General features: G+C 39.8%; 1 protein-coding gene across 2 annotated transcripts in view; it reads right to left on the bottom strand.

Annotated features, from left to right (window-relative positions):
* Positions 1–13,899: 13,899 nt before the first annotated feature.
* PPA2 (inorganic pyrophosphatase 2) overlaps positions 13,900–24,372 on the bottom strand; it is a 29,301-nt gene continuing 18,828 nt past the window's right edge. For both annotated transcript variants that reach the window (XM_030450037.1, XM_008505054.2), the window contains exons 8-12: positions 20,651–20,778; positions 18,870–18,955; positions 18,273–18,342; positions 15,733–15,772; positions 13,900–14,075 (exon numbers count right to left, since the gene is read on the bottom strand). In XM_030450037.1, coding sequence (XP_030305897.1) covers positions 14,047–14,075; positions 15,733–15,772; positions 18,273–18,342; positions 18,870–18,955; positions 20,651–20,778 — 353 coding nt within the window. In that variant the 3' untranslated portion in view covers positions 13,900–14,046. The remainder of the gene's footprint in view (positions 14,076–15,732; positions 15,773–18,272; positions 18,343–18,869; positions 18,956–20,650; positions 20,779–24,372) is intronic.

Raw genomic sequence — 24,372 nt, 5'->3', positions numbered from 1 at the left:
ACCTTCTTAACATCTTTCCTTCTCAGAGCTGCTACCCTCTGAACTGAAAAGGGCCTTCCTCTCCCACACTTCTCTTTTGTACCCTAACTGAGAGGCAGCTGACCTCTGCACCTGAGCCAGCCAGGGCACCCTGGGTAAAGAAACCTTCCTGACACCAGTGGGGAGCAGCCCCCAGCCCAGTGCTGAATTCCTCCCAGTCCCACCCACCCTACACAGCTGTGGCCATGACTCTTAACCAGTTCAAGTCAACAGAGAGCAGCAGAACACATTACTGAAAAACTGCAGTATTGTGTCAAAACCAGAGTGGTCTCATTTGGATGCTTTCCTCCTCACCACTACCTGTGGCTGCCATCTCTAAATTGAAATACTCTGCCCTGCAATGACTCTGACTTATAGGCGTGCCCATTTATCTTAAAAAATAAAAATAAGAAGAAGTGACAGAACCTTCTTTTTGCATTCCTCCCAGTTAATTGGATTTAACTGGGTGGCTAGGAAGGGAACACTCTCTCTGCAGGTTTGGTTACTTTCCATGTAATGCTGTAATGCCTCTGACACTGCCATCCCTTGCTCAACAGCAATTTCCCATCCCTACTGTCCAGACATTTTCTGTGGCTCCACAGCAGCCTGTCTGAGATTTCTGTCTAGGGCACAATTATACTAATGAAGAGAGAGAAAAGATAATAGATACAGAAGTTCTTTTCCCTAATCAGCTCTAGGTCAAAGCTTTACCTACAGCTAACAAGGAAATAATCTATTAATGAGCACACATCAGGAACCAGAACAGTCACAGCAGTGCAAACACAGAAAGCCATAATTTGCAACAAATGGGTTAGAGCTACATTTAAAAACATGAAGTCTTGGGTGTATTTAACTAAAGACATTATCATCTTGAAATTACCATTGCCTCAGTGCTTGGTCTTAGCTTAGACAGAAGGCATCCATCCAAATCAACCAATGAAATATGCTGACACCTCAAAGTTCAGGGCTATCAGAGTAAATACCAAAAGCCAAAACTTTTGAAAAAGCCAATACATTAAGAAGGGTGCTTTACCCTTATTTCTCATGCTAATCATGCTGCTTATTCAAGAGAAAGATGCCATCCATTCTTAAATGAAGGTAATCACCACCTCAGACATCTTAGAGCTTTCCAGAGAAATTGGACTGGTTTTCTTTTCTTGTTTAAACATTTAATTACGCATTTTATATACAACTAGGACTCTGAAAAATTGGTTGGTCAGCCCACAGAAATATCAGTGCAGGCTTTGTGTATGCTTCAGCTGGATTTTATTTTTTTAATAACTGCTACTAGATGTCCCATAAGCAGCAGAAGTGCAACAAGATTTTCAGTGATGGTCACCTATGCTTCTAAGAGCAAAGAGAAGCAGGAGTTATGAGCTCTCCTTGCTATGTCTTTGCTGTCTGATAAGCTTTATCAGGGTAGCAGGCTGGAAGGAAGCTTGCTTTTTGTTTTGCTTTTTTTTTTCAGGAAAGAAACCCTCATGCAGATGCAAATCATGACTGGCAGGTGCTCTGAGAGCAACCTGCAGTGCAGGTGGGACAGAGGACCTGGCTTTATGTTAACTCCTCTGGTTCAGACCAGTGCCTGCAACAGCAATGCTCCAGCCCAAACAATGCTTCCCAACATTTGAGAGATAAATAAACCAAAAGTCTATCAGGCCCTTCAGGAAATGAAACAGTATCCAAGGCCATGCTTATTGCCCTGCTATTTATTTAAATTTCCCAGCAAAAAATGAGGCTAAAACTCTGTATGCCTACTACTTTTATTTGCCTATTTGCTCCCATTCTGTTGATCTGCTGACATATGGGAGAGCACATACATTGTACAGTTTGAGCATTTTACTTTCCATCCTCCCTGGGCTAATGTTCCATGTCTTACAGCTGACCCAGGATCACAGCCTGAGAAACAAAGACACAGTGAAGGTTCTTCAGATACCACCATCCTTTTTTGAAAAAAATACTTCATTTCCAAAGATAATGGGGAACAACCACCCAAAGCAAGGCAAGGCAGAATCACCTGTCTTGTTTTAAGAAAAGTGTGACAACCTCAGGTCAAAGACAGAGGTCATGGGTGTTTTGTTCATGATTATACTTAAGAGTTCAGAGACAAGGAAAGCATTCTCTGTAATGAAATTGTTAGATTCAGCTGTGGGAATGGGAGAACAAGCTTACACTCCAAACAGGATAAACCAGCTCATACTGGTTTACATAAAACACCCTAAATAACAATGCCAGCTCTCCATGTCAAATCACTGAACCAACAGAGCACAAGATCAAATTCCTGTTGGATAATCAAGTCCTCTGAGACAGACTCTGCTTTACAGAACTAGTATTCACCTACTGAATCTTTAAGGTGTCTCATGCTCTTACACCCTAGTTTTCGTTAAAAAACTTATACTGTCAAGATGATGGCAAAGGGAAAGGACCAGCATGGTATGAAGGACATCTAACTTCTGTTGCAAAGCCTGTTTTTGGCTATCCCACTGCTCTCAGGGTATACAGGATGGTGCAAAGCACTACTCTCTTTCCAAGTCCCTTACTCACAACTCTGCTCTCTCCACTCCTCCTCCTCCTATTTTCTTCCACACTTCCATCCTGTGCCATTAGCCAGCTGAAATGGCTTTCCTGATGGTGAGCAGACATCATCTAGAAATCCCTTTGTATTGCCACATACACAGTTCAAACATTTCTGCAGCACATGGGGTCTCTGCTCTGGCAACTCTGCCAGTATGTCCTTGTGCCTTTATTTCTGTAATGCTGCAATAATTCAATCGCAGTCCCCCCATATCAAATAAGACCCTAGAAATTACACAGAAAAATCCATTTTAATTTGTCCTAGCAATTAGTGATCCCAGCTGCCTGCTTCTCAGCTTTGCAGTTTTGCTGGTTGCTGAGTTTTTGGTGGTTTTCAGGGGTAGGGTTCTGTCTTGACTTGAAAGCAGGAGAAAGAGAAGGGAAGGTAACTGTTAACCTTAAAAAAAAATAATCTGTGAACATGAAAGCTGTGTGTTCTTGTTTCAAGTAAAGCACGTTATTTCCTGCCTTTTTATTTGTGATTGTAATTATTCTTGTGCTGATAGTGCAGGAGTTAGAAGGGTAGCTACTTACTTTCAACAATGTTGACCATGCAAAGCAGATTTCAATCTAAACAATGAGCAGATTCAAGCCAGAAGTAAACATGTTGGTCTCCAAGTAAAGGAAGCCTACAGGATGTTCTGAGTAAGATTTTTCAGGACTGGTCCCACTGATATTTGTTAAGTGAAGTAAATTGGCAACAAATCCTCTATTGACGATAACAAAACACAGCAATTCCTATCATTATTTCCATCTTTTAACATCTATACAGGCCACCAAGTTTTTTGCTTTTTGGCATTTGTGTTTTTTTAAGTGACTACAGAGCATATATGTAGTTAAAGAGAGGATCCAAACACATCTGCCCATCCTTTGTCATTGTTGCACTTCCCTGAGCTATTTACTAAAGAATAAGTTACACTGAAGATTTAGGGGGTCTGAAAAAAAGCTCTTAGTGAGACTTCGATTTGCATAATTCAAGTACCACTGAAAAGTAAATGTTATTTATTATCACAAAAGAGCAACAAAAGTGAAGTGGTGTTATTAGGTGGTCATTTGCATTGCACTGGGGAGAAAGGTCAAAAAGCATTTAGCATTTTTTAAGAAAGAAAAATATCTTCAGAGTAGGTCAGTTCCAAACACCTACATCATTCCTAACAACAGTTCACTCTGACTCCCATAATTTATGAATCCCGAGGATACACTTAAACATCTGCATTTCACTATTTCATTTTTTTAAAACCATTAGCTTAAAATTTTGACAAGCCATTGTGCAGGTAACAAGTCATGAAGTTGATGATTACTACTGCAGGAGAAGCAATGAACCCAGCTGTTCACCATGATCAAGACAGGATTAATTCCTGTGACAGGTCATAGCAGAGGATTCTCTTGCTGTTGTTTAATACCTGCAACAGCTGAAAAAACAGCTGCTTAGTTTGAAAATTCCCTACTGAAAAGAATTACCTTTGTTTTCAGGGGACTTTGTGTTTTTCAGGTTGTTTGGTGGGTGTTTTTTTTTTTTAAACAAATATGACAAAGCCTGAGACATCTGAAACAAGTTGGTTGTGAGCTCTTAAATATAATCCCACTCTTCTTTTACCAAAACATAGCAGTATTTTATGAAAAATAACAGAGTAGGCATGTTGTATGAGCCTCATGAAATAACCATGGCTATTTTAAATACGTTCAGCATAAGGTACTGAAGCCTTAGAGGATTTCCAGGATGGCAGCAAAATGCTACATAGCCAGGAGTGAGGAACCTCTTACTTTTCCTGCCCTTCCACAGAACCAGCTGTGGCCACCCCTGATATGGTAGGGCAGCATCCACCCCAGCCTCATCATCCCTCAGAAAAGATGGACTTGCCTTTAGCCACTGTCTGACCCCTTATTCCAGTTTCCACTTTTTGCAGTTATGCAAAGCAAAGCTGATGTCTCAGTAACTCTACAGATTTCAGATTCACACACACTTTCTCCAGGAATTGCTCTATCACCACATCCAGCCACGTGTGCCTCTCCTGTCCTTTTCTGATGTGCGCTGTGAAGCCCCATGTGATGGAACTGAATCAGCCACCTCCCTGTTTGCTTTCCCCTCCTCTATGTGTTTTTTATATTGGTGGACTCAAGTTCAGAGCATGCAAACAGTGAGTCTGATTCATCAGTTCTGCTGGTAACAGAGTATGTAGATCACCACCAGCTTGCTGCATCTTACTGGTAATAAGTCCTCTTAGAGGCAGCATTCACTTATGGCACTGTAATTCCAAACAGGTTGAAAGCATTAATTCACAGCCTTCCCTTTATCTAGGTCAGGACTTCCCAACCTGTGATATGCACACCATGCACTACATGTAAAAACAGTTCAAGGTGATGTGCACTACAACCACTCCTACCTACAGCTGTTTCTCTGGAGGAAATGGGGACAGTAAATACTGCCCATGCAGCTGAATGCTTTTTCCTGAGCCTGACAGCAGTCCCAGACCTGCTACCACATCTCTTTGTATGAAGAAAGTCAATGCTGAAGGTGGAAATTAGTAAACTTGCAGCATCTACTCATCTGCATGAGAGTTGTGTGTGCTGCTTTGCCCTCTAGGCCTGGATTTTCACAGAACCAGGCTCTGCACACGAAGCTATTCCACTGTTGACTATTTTCACATGTCCCAGCATGAGGCACAGCACCAGACACTCTGATGTGCCACATGACAGTGGGGCCCAGGAGGTCTCTGCCTTTCCTTTCCCCTGACTTGTCCATCTGAGGTAAGCAACAAACTATTTGGTCAGTGAGGATGTGGAACCTGTGACCATGCAGCTGTGCTCAGTACTCTGACTGCCACATGGCATTAATTTGCAAGTTGGTCTGAATGAAGATGTCTTTTCTCCTCATCTTACCTTCTCTTTTCCCTTACCTCCTATAAGCCTCTTAGAGATTCAAATCACAGTTTTCCCACTCAGGGTACTGAACCATTTGTCACAAACTGATTTCAACATCAAGAAAGCAAACTTCAGGACATCCAACAAAAAGCCTTGCATCAGGGGCAGGGAGGGGGTGGACGAAAAAGCAACAACAGGAACTCCCACCTCCACAGAAAGCAGCATGCTTCCAGGAAAGCAGCCCTCAGAGCTGACACCCTGCATCACTTCCCCTTTCCTGTCACAGGCAGAGAGGGGGAGAAGCTCTGGAGATTACTCTCTTGGCCCCTCCTGCCAGGCCAGGAAGGGTTAGGGAAGGGAAGGAAGAGGATTTCCAGAGAAAGCAGCAGCTGAGCTATGCCTGCTGATGGCAGGCTGAAGGTTGGGGTACCCAGTGGTACAGGACAGCCCATCCCTGCCCCTCTGCACCCATCTTGGCCAAACTCAAGGAGAGCCCAGGGAAGCTGCAGCCATTCCTTACTGCTCAGGATCCATCTCTGTTATGTTGGAGTTTAAAAACCCAGAGTCACCTGAAGGTCACTACATGACTCAGTCTGCAATGAAACTTGGAATTCCTGGTGGTGTAAATCTGACTCCTGCCATAACTGCTCTATCACATACAGAAATTAACATCTGTAGTAAGTCTTCTGTTTCACAAAGCATAACTACGTTTTAAATTTGGGATCTGGAACACAGGAGACAATTTGCCAACCACTTAAAGAGGAAAATTTAAGCCCAATGTTTTGGTTAACATTTTCATTTTAACTCAATCTTTATGCAACTCCCTCTCCCCAAATATATTTTCTTAGAAGTCTGAGCTTCTCTTCTTTGCCTGCACCACTGTGTATTCAAATCAACTTCGATGTGTGATCACCCTAATGAAAAATACGTTGTTCTCACTTGATACAAGGAATTAGACAAAACTGCTGATTACAGGAAAAATATCTTAAAAATCTCTTTGGAAAACCTTGGCAAATGCATGACCAAATGTTGAAGTTTCTGCAAACATGAAGGCACTCCACACTATGTATTTCCAACTACTGCTTTCCTTCTTGGGTCAGTGCCTGCATTGTACAGGATCTTTTCTTGAGAAGATGCTGTAACTAAGAAAATAACACAAGATGACTTGAGAGCCTAATGGCTTTAAGTGAATGAATCAATTGTTCCCCCTAAGCTCATCCTTCTTTCAGAAGTGATTGGGGCCTAAAATAACTGGGGAAGTTGAGGTTGCCATCTGTATAACCCCTTTCTAATCAGCACCACAGTCTGACCATATTCTCAGAATGAGAACACAAGCTGCTGTGGTCGAAGTGTGTGTCACAGGGTTTTGCCAAGTGATAGAGAAAAGCTGATGGGCACTGTGAAACAAACAAGGGAAAGAAAGGTCTCTTTCATTTGCTTCTCTTCACAAGCATAAAATTAGAGCAGTAACATACAAGGTGGGGAAAAAAAGATTCCCCCAGAAAAATCCACTCATTTATTTCATCTCCACAGTCTTCTTAGAACCCTAATCTCTCTCATTTTCACATATATCAACTCTGTAGTGCTTATTGCCTCCTCTCTCCTTCAGCATATCCAGACAACTCCAGTTCCAGCTCTCTCCTACAAATCTGTACCCTCCAAAAACGAGCCCTCACCTTGCCTGACCACCCACTATCCCCAGCCTCAAAACCATCAGCTCTGCAAAGAGAAAACTGTCCACATGTTACTGCCTAATCTCATGTGGCAAATCATTTTTTCTCTGTGCAAATTCCTCAGATTCTCATTCTCCATGGTGCACCTCTTTCTGCTGCCTTCTTGTCTCAACAAAAAGGCAGAACTCTTCTGAAGGCACCCATACAGCATCCAGGATCCACATGGGATGCCAAAGGTCCATCTTCTGCAGAAATCATTTGTGGCTGGACCATGTTATCATGCTAACTCCCTGTAAGCCCTCTCTAAAATCATCCAGAATGGGCTCAACTAGAATTAACAACTTTGGAAGTGGAAAGGGAAGGGGAAAAAAAAATAGCCTAGTGTTTGCCAACAAACCATAAAAGTGCCATTTAACTTCTCCTTTCTGTGCTTCTCATATGGTTCTCTTTTTCATATGGAAAGGAGAACTGTAAAAAGAAAGACTTCTCTCATCCTCTTTCCAAACTGGGGTGATGAACATCCAGAGTTTGAGGTTGTTGATAGTGATTTGGGTTTTTCTTGAAGACTGAATGCTGCTTCAAATTCTCAGCCTCACTGTCAGGTCACATTGCCACAAGGCAGGCAATAACCTTTTCATTACTGCTTAGAACAAAGCACAGATTTTTTATTCCTGCGTTGCAGTCCCCATTCTGACATGGTCTATGAGCAGACCATTTTTCCTGGCTGAACAGAGTAGTGCCTTCAGTTACCACTTCCTCAGAACTGCTGACTTGTTTAGACTGGTTATCCCACCCTTAGCCATTTCTATAAAAATACCCTTGGTTTAGTTACACAATCAAAACTGTAAATCTTTTCAAGCCTCATCTGATCTGAGGTAGAAACCTCTTGAGCCATTTGCTTTTCTGTGCCTCAGCAACATGTGTTACATAGACCAGCAAGACTTTAAGAGAAAACAGCATGGATCTAAGGTCCCAAAACCCTATGTTTTTACTACTTTAAGCTTTGCTGAATTTATCACTTAAACTACAGTCCTGCTTACATGACTGTTTTGTGTTACAAGTAGCCATTATTGCTCCACATAACTGTTTGTCAACCAATAACACTGTGATATTATAGAGGTTGAGGGGTCAAGATAAGTCTCTGGAGAGTTAATCCCCTTCACAGATCAGCCACTGCCCCTAAGTAACCCCCTGAAGTTCACTGCTCCTCAAATTCTCTCAGCAGCAAAACAGAAATAGCACTTAATTGTCCTCCCAACTCTTACCTCCCTTCTCCCCTGAACAGTTTAGCTCTTAGAGGTGCTATCCACATTTTGACATACTTGCTACAATGCTCTTTGCTCATGGCTACAACAGGTTCTAACAGAACAGGAAATGGTTATGGCTGCAAAGTTAAAGTTTTTTTCATTATTCAAATTCTAGAAAATAGCCTCTTTAAAATCAAGGACATGGCTTCCTGGTTGCTATAGAGAATGAGCATTTCATGGTTATGATACACTATCATTTAATGGGTCAAAGGACAGAGAATACAGCCTTGTTTCAAAATGAAGAATTTTAAAATAGACATTTTAAACAGACATTGTTAAATGGGAAAATTCACAATGTGAACATTCAGAAAGTAAAACCTGATCATTTCACAAGAGAACTGGAAATGAGTCAGCAATCTCTATTTACTCTGCAACCACTAATCACAAAAAAAAAATTTGCCAAACTTATTTTATTTTAATAAACTTCTATTTAGACAAGGGTTAGGCTTTTAAGTTAAAGGGAAAAAAAATCCTGAATTTTAGGAGCTGGTGTGCATATGTTCATTAACTGCTACAGTATCTTGGTCCCTTCCTGGTAAAGGGCACTTCCCCTTCTGCCATCCCCCCCGTTCCCTTCCCCCACCCCGCTCTTTTTTCTGCCTTCTCTGAAAAAATAACTTTTGTTTTTACATGAGATCACCAGATCAGGGAAACATATCACATGCTGTGCCACTTGCATACATTACACTTTCAGGCAGACCTTCAGCATACTGGTATGATTCACATTAGCTCTACTACGTATGTACCAAGAGCTGGCACGTCACAGAACATCATTATGGGATTTTCCAGCATTGTGACACTTCTTCCAAGAAGTGTGAACTGAACAAACACATCTAAGGCTGATTTGCATTTCTGTTGGAGGTCCCACAAACCACTCCAGATGAAGATAGAGAGCTAAGTAAATCAGAGAGACTCTTTTTACAGAACAGATTATCATAATCTGAGAGCAACACATGATTGGTAGGTAACAAAGATGTTCTGATGACACTCTGGCCCACAGAAACAAGAATCTCAAATCTTTTCTCATATTAGGATAGGAGATGCTATTTCCCTTTCCCTCATTTGGGTCCTCCCATTGTCTTCTTTTTCTCCCACTGAGCTGCACAACAAGCTACAACTTTCTTTTCACATGTACTTCACAATGACCCTTGCTCAGCTGTTCTGCTCTTACCCTGATTCCTTTTTTCTTCCAGGATTTCCCTTCCACACACAACACAGAGCCATATAAACTTTGACAGGATCCCAAAACACCTCATCTGAATGCTGAGAAGCTTTGTGCTGCCAACCTATAGGGTCACAGAGACATCTGTTAGTAATAAAGCTTCCTTGATGTTTCATGTTTTTAAGCAACTAATGCCCACAATGTTACTGTAGCATAAACAGACACTGTCCCTATTTATAGACACAAAAAGAGAGATTTACAGGGTTTGTCAGAGTCAGAAAACTGCACAAATAAAGGGCTGCAAGAGTCTTGATTCCCAAAACATCACATATGAGGAATAAAATCTAGTTCAGGCAAGAGTATGTGCTGTAATACCTGGGTAGTGCAAGCATTGTTCTTCCAAAGATAATAAACAAAACTTAGTATTAAACTTGATGACATCTGTGAAGAATCTAGAAACTTTATGAGGATGTTTGAAGCAGGAAAGCAGTGTTCTTGTACATATGACATTACCTTCATGCAGAGAACTGTGCTATTCTTTTTGGCTTCTGCATTTTTCCCTTACAAAGGAAAAGCCTTTTTTGACCCTTACAGCAGATCAAATCATCAACAAAAATCTTACTTCTGACTCAGCATACTGAATCACTGGTAAGATTGATTCAGTTGTAACTTATCAGATCAAGAATGAGAAAAAAACTTGCAGCACTACCTATGAATTCTGCCCATAGCTCCAGAACACTTGAAAGCTGCTGCCGCAATAATTATCAATTAATTAATTAGCCAAAGCAGAAAAATAATGAAAGTGACAATCTACTGCAGTGAGCTTGGCTTTTTTTTGGCCTGCCCTCTAGACCCCACTATCACACTCAGGAAGAGAGCACTGCAAATGTCTATCCTCCTGCAGCACAAGAGGAGTAAGCTCTGAGAAATCAAAGGATTGTGGATCAGTCACCAGTCAAGGTTTGTTGAGCACCCAGGCCCTCTCTGCATAACCCAAAAGTCAGCTCAAAAATAAATACAATTGCTGCTTTTCACTGTTTCCCCCCACCAAGGAGATTAAAAGACTGAAGATTAAAGATTACTTTCAAGCACTTGAGGGGTGTGATTCCAGCTTCTGTGTGGTAGATGAATGTTCTTCTTGGCAAATGGATCCTGTGGACCTCTCCAGTCACATAAAACTGGCATTGTTACTGCAGTATTTCAATAAAACTGTTTTACAGCATTTTAGTCACTCCTATTTAATGATCTACTTATTAATTTGCCTGAACCTCCCAGACCTGGCTTCCATTCTTTATTCTCTTCCAAGTAACTTTTCACCTCTTTGTTCTCTAAGTCCCAGGTCTCTTGTCTTCAGGGGCTGGAACCCAGGTTACCAAATGTGGGACAAATTAGTTTTACACTAAGGGGGAAAAAACCATTTTACATTGCTTTTGCCTTTTAACAGGCCTAAAATTGAACTACAACCTATTAAAAAGATTTAAATCCAGTAAAAACAAAGAGAAGCATGAAATTATATGGTCAGCTTAGGACTGCTTTATGCCACAGCTCTCAAGTGTTAATAAAAGTGGGAAGCACAGGGAAGTTATGGTAAAGCATTCTCCTTCCATAACAGTTATGTTCCAAAAACACTTCAGGATTACTTTCTGTTCATCTGGGGGATTTCAGAGGATGGCTTTTGTTACTAACAGCATGAAAATAACATTTTACCAGTGACAATAGCATACCATTTCCACAGTCCTGTTATTTTCATGCTTCAAAGAAAAATGAACATTATTTCCACATAAGTACAATTTTCAATTGAGGGGAATGAAGTATGGACTCCATGTCAGTAAGAGGTATTATTTTGAGCAGCAACTGATCCCATATGTAAAAAAAGAACCTCCACCCTCACAGTAGTGAAGGGAGGGGAAAAAAATAATCTCTTCTTTCTTTCCAAAACAGACAAGAGAAAATGGAGATGGCAAAGTTATCCTGGAAAGAAGTACATAATGTGTATTATATATCTAAAACAGAAAATAGTTAAGCTGGATTTATTTACTGGGGGAAAAGAATATTTTCATTTCTCTTCAAGACTTATTTCTAGGAGACATTAGTGTCAGATATAAAAACATCCTTTTCATAGAAGTACCCAGAAATGGACACTGCTACACTAAACTTCCCACTAGAATGAAACCAAATTTAAATATGACAGAACAGGCACATAAATACAAACAAACAGAAGACATGAAAAAAAGCTAAGATATAAAATGTGTTTATTGCATAGACTTGTTTTTCCTGGGGGGATGTAAAAAATATATTCTAGTTTCTCTGTCCCATCCTGCTAACCCTCTTATTAGCAAACAATCTCATGCCAGCAATGTCATTAAGATTAATTTCTGAAACCCACATCAGCAGCATTAAGTACATTTTAGCAGCAAGGCTACACATAACACTGCTTCATTTCTTACCACTTGGGAAAACATCTTTAGAAAATGTATATAAACACATGCTGAAAGCAGTCTAAAGACTGTTTATATACTCTGCTTTATATACTCACCTGTTTATGTACTCTACATGGAAGAAACCTTTTAACAGTTTCAAACTGATGATAGTATTGGCCATTTCCAATCACTTTTTTTTTTCAGCTTTCATAAGTACTATTTGTAGTTTTCCTGCACGAAGTCTAATGTGATCTAGAAATTCATTTTCTACTTCTGAATTTCAAACCACATGTAACCAATACAGTGGAACCAATAAAGTTCAAAACCCACTATAAATTATCTGAAGAAACTTCTGACCTACTCTTGATGGTTCAGAATTGGTAAGTTTGTAATAAATACTTGTTTTCCATTTGTGTACACCTTTTCACACCAGTGATCAATGTAAAAGGAAGGTAAGTTAATTTTACACAGTGCCCTTCACTGTCCAGATGTGCCTAAGAACTCAAGACACAAAAGAAGCATTTACTCTCTCTAAAAAACAAACAAACAAAACCCAAAAAGTCATTATATTTGTAAGTAATAATGCTGCGTGTACTTAAGCCATCCAAAGAACATATGGAAAATAAGTACTGTAATAGTATGTTGGATGTCTTGATTTAAAAAACCAAAATGCAGTACTTAATATCTCAGGTTTATGTTGCACTTTTTCATACCACACCTAAACTGTGTATAAAACCATGCAAAACTCCTCAGCAGATGGAAGAATTCCATCTACTCTCAAGTGCTGAGGCTCAAACTGAGATTTGCCAAGTGACCAGTGCTTATACAAATTTCTAGAGTAAAGTCACTAAACAAACTAGGAAAATCATCTCCTAAAATCAAAGCAACATTGCTAAATGTGAAAGCTTTCTTACTAATAACTTATTCTTTGTATGGAAAAGTTAGTCCTCTCTGGCAAGAACTTCCCAAGTTCTTTATCTTCCATTGCCTTCCAGTGTCAGCAACATGAACTTTTTGTTGCAGTAATCATACAAAGCAGACAACACTCACCTTTGGTCTCAGTAACAAGCTGCATAAATCTGTCTGTCTATATTATCATCATTTCCTCTCTTTCTAGTTAACAGCTGGGGTGGTTATTTTTTGGTCTTAATGAACATCATGGGTACACACAAGCCAGATATAATCCTGCAGTAGAAAAACATGGTAGATATTTTTACCATGAAAGCACAAAGTTCTATTCTATACATTTCATTATTAAGCTTGTCTCACTGAATGAGGACCTATCAAAGAACTTCAGGCATACATAATTCTAAAAATGGAAGCTTTCCATAAGGAAAGTCCTTCCTGCCTGATAAAACCCACAAGTTATCAAAACAGGATGCAGAACAGAGAGCACACGTGCATCCTTACTTCAATTGTTATGGCATTAGCTCTTCCGAGCTGTATTACTCTTTGGAGTGAAGCTGTGGTTGTTTTTTAAAGCAAGTTTGCTCTGCCATAACTCTCTGAAACATGAAGAGACAACTGGGCACAAAAGTGACTGCAGGTCAGGAAATGTTGCACAGCCACACGTGAAAGAATTGGCAGACTGCTCAGCATAGTTTGTTGGCCACTTGAAACAGATAACCATCAGGGTGGCCAGATCTAAATTGGCCCCAGATCTTGGCCCCAAGATCTAAATGAACAGAGTCTGCTGAAGGCTGGACTAGTCTGAATCTAGAGAACATGGCTGGAGATACCTCCCCTGTCACTTGATACTACACTTTTTGAGTGGGTAAGAGCAATTCTGGAGCTCTCAGACTCAGAAGCAAACAGGCAAGCAAGCCCTCCTCTTTCCTCTGCTCCACCCTGCACAAAGATACAGAAAGGAAACATTAATTTTATAATGTCTTCGTTTATTTACATGAGAGAAGGTTTACACAAGTTGATAAGTTCTGTCAACAGGAACCCAACAGTTACTACTTTTGCCTCTCTTCAAAAAAGAGATGACTTTTAAGATGTGATGATGAAGCTTCAGGACACTTTGATGATCACTTGGGAAAAAAGAGCCAGGAATCAACTAAAATGAAAAAAATACACACCAGGAATGACATTAGTTCCATATAACTAGCATGTAAAAACACTTGAAAAATAAACAGTCTGCCTTTTCAGCTATCTCCCCTCCCATAACATTATTCTGGGTGAGCTCTATCCCCAGCCTTTGTAAAGCACAGCCTCAAAATATCACTTCAGTGTAACAGTTTGGCTGAAACAATCCTGCACCAAGTTATGACATCAGTGTGACCATCTCTGGAAAAGATCAAAGATCAGCACATTGTGTCAGTTGCATGTCAGAGGGCTGAGATACACTATTTCAGTAAAGAAATGCTATTTATTGGCATGCCACATGAGGGCTAATGGAATGCAACTCTGTTCCCATGACATGGGCTACACAGATGTTAATATCCATCCCTCATGGGATTCAGGGGGAAACATTACAGCCAAGGATGAGGAAAAGGCTGAAATACTAATGTCTTCTTTGCCTCTGTCTTCATTAGTCAGACCAGTTACCCCCAGGGTATTCAGCCCCCTGAGCTGGAAGATGAGGATGGAGAGCAGCACAATCCACCCATAATCCAGAAGGAAGCAGTAAAGGACCTGCTATGGCCCCTGGACACCCACAAGTCCACGGGGCCAGGTGGGAATACTGAATTCTTGCAATATTCATGCAAGAATATTGAGGGAGCTGGCAGAGGAGCTCACCAGACCTCTGTCCATCATCTACCAACAGCTGTGGTAAACAGGGGAAGTCCAAGATGCCTGGAGGTTTGCCAGTGCCATCCACAAGAAAGGCTGGAAGGAGGATCTGGGGAACTACAGGCCTATCAGCCTGTTTAGTTTGGAGGAGAAAAGGCTGAGAGGAGACCTGATGGTTCTCTACAACTCCCAGAAAGGAGGTTGTAAGAAGGTGGGTGCTGGGCTCTTCTCTCAAGTGAAGAATGATAGGACCAGAGGAAATGGTCTGAAGTTGCACCAGGGGAGGTTTAGACCAAATCTGAGGAACAATTTCTTTACTCAGAGAGCAGTCAAGCATTGGAATGGGCTGCCCAGGGAGGTGGTGGAATCACTGTCCCTGGAAGTACTTAAAAACCAGGTAGATGAGGCACTTTGGGACATGCTTTAGTGGGTGATACAGATGCTGATCCATGTATTTTATTCAGGGGGATGTTGACAGTGATCTCAGAGATTTCCAACTGAGGCACCTCTGTGATTCTGTTACTTTGCAAATAATCTGCAACTCTACACAGGACAAACTTTCTTGTAGTGTTTTTTGTAAGCACTGCCTATCTCAAAGAGCATTTACGTCTTCTCTAGAGTTCCTGCCAATATAAAAATCTTTCTTTCTATGCATTTAGCTAAAAATTAAAATGTAGGATGCATTCTTGTTTCTTGAACAAGAACAATGTTCTATTAACGTGAAAAAGAGTCACAACAGTGAAAAGAGAATTTTGTCCTTAGAACTCACAGTTGAAAAATAAGTACAATTCCCCCTTAAAAATGTCTTGCATTTCCTTTCAATGATCAATGACAGAAAAAATTTGGTCTTCTCATCTTTTTATGTGGGTTATTTTTTCACTCATACTCAAAAATAATCTTCTCTCACAAGCCACGAATTCTGTTCATGTTCTAATTAAAAGGGGACAGGGTAATTTCAGAGCAGTAGGGTAAAAATGTACCTTCTGGGGAAACAGAATCTCCATTCACAGATACTGGTGCCTAAAAAAAAATAAGAAAGAAAAAAACCCCAAACCAATATATTAGTATTTAGCATATATAGTATTATTTTCACAAGTAGCACCCAAACACAGTTATTTTACTGCTGAAGTCAAAATATATTAATAAAAACAGAACCTTGTGGTCCCCACAGGATGATATTCTACCTGATTGGGTATGCCTTTCCCCAGCCCCCTCAACTACTAGGAAAATTTCTTTGTTGCTCATAGGTAACAAAACAAACTAATGAATGAATGGTAGTTTAACCAAGTGAATCAAGTTTTGATTTCCATTTGACTTCACTAGTTCTCTCACCATAAAAATTGCTTCATAACAACACTAAGTGTTGCCTTTTGGGTTTTTTCTTTAGTTTTTCTGAGAACTTGAAGCACCTGATTAAAGGCTATTAGCACCCACTTAGAAGTTCTGTAATTGGAGTCTCACCCAGGAAACAGAATTGAAGGTAATCAGCCCTCACTGCACAAGTAGCTCAGAAATTTTGCAGCAGCTGAAATAGGCTTTTCCCTGCACTTGCACATAAAATCTCTACCTGACCTTTCATTTGGGGGTTTTATTTAGAAGTCAATAGATGGATATAAATTAGAAGGAAATGTATCTGCTTTTACTTTAAAAATAAAAATCAAAACCACACACACACAAAAACCCAGACAGACAAAGGCAGCTTTCATTTAAAACTACCACAGCCATTAAAATTCTGCAGCCAACACTCATGTAGTACTTTCACTTCAGTCTGAAAGAGCTGCATGCCTGACAACCACAGCAGACTAGACAAAAAATACTTGATTAAAATATGCAAGTCAACCTCCTTGCTTACATTCAGTCTGACTGTCCACTGTTCATATTTCAAGAGCATTTTACTCTTTTTTTGTTATTGTAGGCCAGAAATTGCATGCAGTATGAAAAATATTTAAGTCTTGCATCTTTCCCCTGCCTAAAAAGTACCAGAGACAGCAGCCTACAAAAACAATGAAACTCCTTAGACTGAACTGAGGCAGAATGATGGAGTATGTGATGACAACTCCACAAAACCAGCACTAAACCACTTAAAGAAAATAATGAGGCATAAAAATCTAGGAAGTGATAGTATTTCATCAGAAGAAAAATACTCATAATACAAAAAAGATGAAAGTTTGACTCAAGGTACCTGTTTCATGAACTGGCTTTACTATCCTCCCTTCAAAGAACAGGGAAACTTCTGATTTCTTATTGAGACAAAATAATTATCTGTCCAGATACTGCTGGTTTAACCAGATAATTATTTACTCTACATGCTTCACAGTATAAACAGCATAGAACACAAAAGGAATATTCCTTTGCAGTTTCTCACCATCCAAATATGTTTGAACTTGAAATTTCAGTTGCATTTGAACACTGACTAAAGATTTCAGTAAAACTGAAGGTACAGAGGAGGTATTTTCTTATAGCTGTGACATGTCTAAGAGCTTACTTCAACTCCAGAATTCGTTTTTCTTTAATTTAAAACTTAACAGTCCCATTAATCAAGACTCACAAGTGCAACCATAAAGGTACTTTTAGAGAAGACAAGAGACCTAAATAGGAAAAACCAGTTAAGTCTGACACCTCTTTCTTTCTTAAATCAACCTTTTTTTGCAACTTGGAGTCTTATTTGCCTGTGACAAAACACCACCCAGGGCAACACATTCTTACTAGAAATATTGTTGGACTGGTGACTGCACAGACAGTGGATGCTGGCTCCTTGACACCTGAACTTGCATAATTACTGTGACTACAGTAATAAAAAAAGGCACAATATTTGGGAGTACTTTTCCCCATGTAATTTCTGGTTATTTTGCTTAATTTCTAGCATCCAAAGCAGTAAATTTTAAAATAGCAGAAATTCTCCTTCACCAGCATTTGCAGATGAAAGCACCAGACCTGCAGGACATTTTTCTTGCCTGAACAGGAACCCTGCTTGTTTAAATTTTATGTTAATTTTCAGAATATAACTGGCATTCTTTAAGAAACACTCAGAAAGCATCCCCCTCTCTTACAGCAATGCATTTAATTATGCAAATAGACAAACAAAGGATCCCTTTACTGATTAGGGACTACAGTCAGGCAGTCAATGAGTGCTAATACTGGGTGGTATCTCATGGCAACAAGGGAGACAGTGATGACAACAGGCTAGATACAAACAGCAGTCACATCTTGCTATTCAGGATCAGAAGACACAACACTGCACAGGGAGAAAACGCAAAGCAAGCCAAAAATTCCCTACTAGAACCATAATAAACCTGACAGAAAGCACAACTAGACCCCTGTAATAAAAAGTTTCTATTATAATGCTTACATCTCCTCCATAATCTTTGTGCTCTTTTACTTTATGCCTTAAATTTTTGCATAAGGGTCATTTCAGCTTAGCTACTTTGTGGCAGTTTTGGAGCTCTGAGTTTTCTTTTTCTAATAATTGCCTTAAAAAACAAAATAAGGGTGGGGAAACAAAAGTAAATATTGTCCTTACTGACTGCACAATGGATCGGGCATCCTCCTCACTGCAACAAAATGGGCTGCCACTCACCAGAACATTTGTGCTGAAAAACAAAAGCCATGTTTTATCGATCAGTGGAAAGGAGTAATTAAGTACACAATTAAAAACACCTTAATGTACAGAGCTCAGGAATGTGTATCTCCAAGAAATGAGGAAGTCAAAAACACAAAGTGACCAGGGAGACTGGATGAGAACAGGGGTGTTCCTTGTGTCTTTGGGTTTGAGGGATTTTTAGACTAAGGATAAACAGTGACATGAAAATTTGCATAGGATACTGAGATTCTCCCCAAATTATCCAGAAAAAACACTCTGGGGACATTTCTCACAACTTTAAGAAGTCTGTGTCACCTGTATAAAATCAGTGTATTTTTGGAACTACTTTCCAGTAAATCATCAGCATACAAGATGCAATTAGTTAATCATGGTCTATTATCAGGTAATTATCAATCAAAACCATGAGTTTTCCTGTCATCTCAAAAATTCCAAGCAGTGCATGCAGAGCTGCCACATGTTGAATACCACCAGTACTAGAACAATACAAAGGGGGAAAAAAAACAACTGAATACTTACCACTTAATATTACCTGCATCAGCTTTTTTATGAAGCAAAGCTTTCCAGTATTCATGGGTGGATTTAATAATTTCAACAGCAAAATCCTAGTTACATCAGGGAAAAAATTTATATTTAAAATGTTATTAACAGGAAAAAAGCCACAGAACTAGCTTATTAAAACATACTCTTTCATGTGTTATTTTCAGAGGCCTCCTTTGAGGTCTCATTAACTTTCTGGAAAATATAACACCATTTTATGGAAAGAAACTTCACTTTCTGTCAAATACAATGATAATATAGTGAGGATTTTCCCTCAGACCACAGCCAGAAAAAAAAAAAAGGTTGAATGACAAGAATGAAATCAGAACTGGATGCAGACACCTACAGCTGTAAGAAAACTGTAAATAGGACAAACTGTATGATCTATGACTCCTCTGTCACACCTGTACATTAGAGTTAAGGTTTTCCCCTCTAGTGGCAAGATTTGCATTTATTTCACTAATTGCCCAATTGTATATTTAAGCATTTGCAACAATGTCAAGTTTCTGCATTAGTTATTTGATTAAAACAAAAGCAATGTTGGAGGCAGAAAGGAGATGAAATAGCTTTTAAAAAAAAAAGTAAAATAAGACCACAGCACTGAGGTGATGATATCTTTGAGTGGCTTGCAGAAAAACTGCCATTGACATTTCCTAACAAAGAGTGACTTGGCAAAATGCCACTGGAACACTGGGAACTCCACCAGAGCTGCTGGAGCACAGCCACAGCTGCCTCACCACATCCTGGGTCTCTACAAATGCTTCAGAATTATTCAAGTGCTCCCAACCAACAATATTCAGAGGATTTAGTGTCCCAAGCCTGAACTCCAATGGCCTGGCAGGGATATAGTCTGTTAAACTGTTGCTACAGGGCAACACTGCTTTACAGAGCAGGAAAATCTCTAAAAGCAGTTTTTAGGATAGGAATCAGGTTACCAAGCCTGACAATTCTGATAAAAAAGACAGGTTTTGTGCAGGAAGGATTTAAGGCATCTCTTTAGCCAGAAAAAATCAGCCAAAAATGTAAAGTCAGTGTTGGTGACAAGGCATTTAATAACACTGGCAGTACACTGCAAGACTGAAATAGCTGACACATGGACACCATTCATTATAAACCTGTGATTCTTTGCCAAAAAAATTCTACTGAGAGTGTGCAACACACAATTTGAAAAGCACTTTTAGTCAAATCACACCGTTTTCCTCTGGAAAAATCCAGCTACTTTCTTCAGCAACGTTTATACCCAGGTCTACTCTCCTTTCAAACACTGGCTATTTTCACTTTAATAGTTTTAAATGCCATTCATTTCTTATTTAAAAAAAAGAGAGAAAAATATTTTTTCAGCCTTCAAGGCAACAACAGCTCAAATGCACTTACACAGAACTACCAGGAAAAAGTGTATCTTGAACAAATACCAAATATGAAAAAATCTGCAATCTATTGTCTGTCTTAAACCACACAGCCTTAAAAAAAAAATGACAGAAAAATGTATTAATCAGGACCAGAAAGATACCTGAAAAGACAATCTGTTCATTTCTCTGACAGGGAGAATGAAAATGCTGTGAAAAAACCCTACATACAAGATGTGTAAGTCTTGTCATGATTAGGGCTCAATAGTTTTTTTGCAGACTTCCTTTAATAACCCATGCATTTTCCCTGAATAAAAAGACAGAAAACATTATTTATTCCTAACCTAACAAACTGTACTCAAAGATCCCTTGTATAAGCAGGAAGGTGGATCTTTATTTTTGGGTTATCTTCACCTTGTCTTTAAATTGTCCATTAAAAGCAAAGTGATTTTCTGGTTTACCATCAGGGACTTTATATGATCGGAACCAATCAACTGTAGCCTCAAGGTAACCTGGTTTGTGCTTCTTGACATCATCAATATCTGTGGGTTAAAAATAAACAAACAAATAAAAAAAACTGGTCATTTTTACTCACATTTTTTGTAATACTAATTTTTACAGTCTCATAAAGGATCTGCAAGCAATCTGATTTCACTGAGCACTTTAGAAGTCATTGGGGAACTTCTTTATCACATTAGTTTCCCATAGTGGATATCTTATGATTTCACAACCACACGAAATAGATAAATCAGTTGCCTCCTGCCCTTTGTTAATTAAGAGCCAAGGGGATAATGAATTAAAGGACCATATTTGAGACAGGAGAGGAAGAAAATTCTGTATTTATAAGCTTTCATCTCAGTAGGTGCCTCTCACAATACTTAGATTATCCAGTGACTTATTTTTTTTCCCCTGCAGGGACTACAAACATGTTTTGATAATGAAAGAATAGCTAGTAAAAACAATTTCAACCCTTGGATTTTTAAACCAGCACTTCAGAACAAAATACAGGTTTGACTGCTCACAAGTTATATTAAAGGCATCCTTTTGCTCCAAATTCAACCCATTAGATGCAAGATAGATATATGCCAGGAGCCCCAAACATTAACTTACTGATAATCCTTTGATATCTGCACACTCACAATGATAAACCAATTCTACCTTTCCCTCTATAAACCTCCCATGAGGAGACAGGACACAAATAAAACACATGCCATATGCAGGACACCCTTGGGAGGCAGGGATGAACACTGCCCCAGTGGGTACAGAAAGAGATTAAAGAGTCCCACAGTAATTCTGCTTGAGGGCTGCACTGCTGTACAGCAAAGAAGCAGTTCCTGATCCTAAACGTTTACTTCTGCTGTGCTTATCAGATGATACCAGGCTGTCCTCTGAGACCACCACTCCTGTCACTTCCAATCAGGTGCTCCTATTAGTCCCTTGGCAAATTAACTCCCTGACAGTATGTTCACATGGGAAGGCTTTCAATACCATTTTAATTGATTTTGACACAATAAAGGGTTTTGTCCTTTCTGGAAGCCAAGCACTTTTTGTAGCTGGTGTAATCCTTCTCCTTCCATCTATTTCCCTCCCACAGTCACTTCTGATGGAAATGGGAGCTGTCTTTTTGTTGCTGTGCTTTGCATGCAGTCTCCCTGCTATTTCATAATCTCACTTTGCTCAGGTCACCTTCCATGGTGTTATTCTCCTTCTCTGGTGTTTGGCAAGTCACTTGCTCGTTTCTCCCTTCCTGATTCCCTGGCATCTCATCCTGTTTCTTGCTCTCACTCTATGTTGCTTGGCTACTTCATTCTCTTCTCCCATAAATGATGCCTCTCTCACTGACACCTCCTGGATGGCAGTGATTCCTGATAGATACTTTGCTGTCTTTCCAGACCCATAAAGCAGATTTTCAGAGTTGCTTAACCAACAGAATTGACACCTAGTCCTGTGCTTTCCACCTTTAAGTGCCTAAGTGTGTTGGGTTTTTTTAAATTCTAGTCTATGAAACTGAACAAAGGCACTCAAGTATTTCTAAAGAGAACAGCAAGAAAAGGGAAAAAGTCTTGTAGAGATCATTCAGTTCTCTGTAGACCATCACGAGATGACATGTGGACTAAACTGTAGGACCAAACCTATAGAGGAAGATAAGCTGATAGATGCCACTCCCAAATTCCACTGGATCACACAGTACCCAAAAAACAAACTATGAAAATCTGAAAAATTCTATGCAAAGTTTTGCCTCTGCACACACTTAGTAGTGCTATGTGTTTCTAGACTTGGAGTAAAACACGTTTTGAACTTGGCTGCTGGCCATCTGTCTGGGGAAGATTAGGGAGTTTCACTGGCAGAATCCCAGAAAAAAAGGCAAGGGCACATAAGGTTGTGCTAGAGGCAGGTCTTCCAGCTGGAATGCATGTTTAGAAGCACAAGAAGCCTTTCACTGGGGTGGGTGCGTGACACCAACCAAGAAAGAATGATTTAGAAAAGGGTAGTGTCTTTATCAGAGCCAGAATGTTTTATTTGGGCACTAATAAAACAGCAGCTTCTATTCAAATCAGTGTCAGGGCTCCTGTGCATCACCTTCCTCTCCTCTCTGAGCAAGGGAACATCCTGCCTCCCATCCTGAGCCCTTGTCATCTCCTTCTCTTGAGAGGTTTGAGCCCACAATTTCAAGTACTTGTTGAAAGAACACTATCTCAAGACTGTAAAACAAACCAGGCTGCTGCAGCAATTTCCCTGCCTCCCAGCAGTGTCCAGGTCTCCATTTTCAGACACTAAATTCAGCCACACTTTCTCAGACTGATGTTGCTTTTCTTCTTGTTCCTGCAGCCTTCTCTTAACTCTACTTCTCTGTTCCTCCTCTTTTGTTATTTGCCTCCTATTCCCATAAAATCTGTTCATCAGAAAGTGTTTTACTGTGTATTGACACTTAGGCCCATTCCTACCTGTTCTTTGCTTTATAGCCTTGTTTATATTTCCTTAAAGGACTCAAAACATTAGAATGGGCTTTGGGGCAGGCTTTCATTACCTCCTTAAGATAGAGATGATCATCTTCATGGACAGAATAATCTCTTTCATTTTCAGTCTCTCTATTGCAAAATACCTTGCCTAGGGTAAAATGACTGTACAAAATCAGGCTGTAGCATTATATGGCCCCTTAACTACTATCTGCTGCACATTCTGGTTTTGAGGACTTAAGAAGGGGGACAGTGGTTGTTTTCATTTTCTTGGTTCCTTGCAAGTTATTCCCCTTCATCCCCACACTTCACTATTCTTTATGAAAGACAGCTACTGGGCACCAAATGAAGTTTAAATGTTTGAAGGAAAAAAAAAAAAAAGAAATGTGTTATAATGGGAGTTGTTGGCCAGCAGCAGGAAAAAGTGCAACACTGCAATAAAAAAACTACCACCAATAAGCAGTACAGTGAATTACTGCACCAGCTATAGAAGCTAGCTGCATATTAGGAAAAAAAAATAAATTTAGGTGACACTTTTCTGATCCCAGCTGCTTACCTTCCCCCAGAGCTATGTACTCATGCTGATGTCAAAAGGGGCTGAGCAAGTAAAGGAGTAGCAAGCATGCACCTAGACTGTGGTTTCATCTCTACAAGCCAGCCCTGCTCAGAGTGACAGAGCAGTGTCAGGCTCCTGCAGGCCTCTGTCAGCACATCCCCACTGTCTGGATGTCCTGTCTATACACAAACATAGGTCTCATTTTTCCAGGCACCAATGTTAAACACTAAAGGGTAAAAAGAGATAGCTAATCACATTAAGGCTTGCACTTTTGTCTCAATAAGGAAAATCATTAGAGGTTGGCACAAACTGCTGCTAGCGCCCTGTGAAGGGAATGAGCCACTGCAAACAGATTCCAATTCTATTTGGCTTTACAAAAGAGAGCAACAAAAGCATTTGTACAAAACTACCATTTTTAGTACAACAGATGCTGCTTCTTGCAAGCAAAGCTAAAACAACATGCTTGCAGCAAGCTTTCTAAACAAGGTCTGCTGGAAGAGAGGACATATGTTTTTAATAACATCTTATAAACATTTACAGGAAGCAACAGCTACATTCCATATAAAGGCATTTGGTGTATTTTGTGCAGCATGGTGTGAGGGGGTAGGAGGGGAGCCTCAGCA

The sequence above is a fragment of the Calypte anna genome, chromosome 4A (assembly GCF_003957555.1).
Source record: "Calypte anna isolate BGI_N300 chromosome 4A, bCalAnn1_v1.p, whole genome shotgun sequence".
NCBI lineage: Eukaryota > Metazoa > Chordata > Aves > Apodiformes > Trochilidae > Calypte > Calypte anna.
The sequence above is the reverse complement of the archived record's forward strand: the minus strand, read 5'-3'. Positions and strand labels throughout refer to the sequence as shown.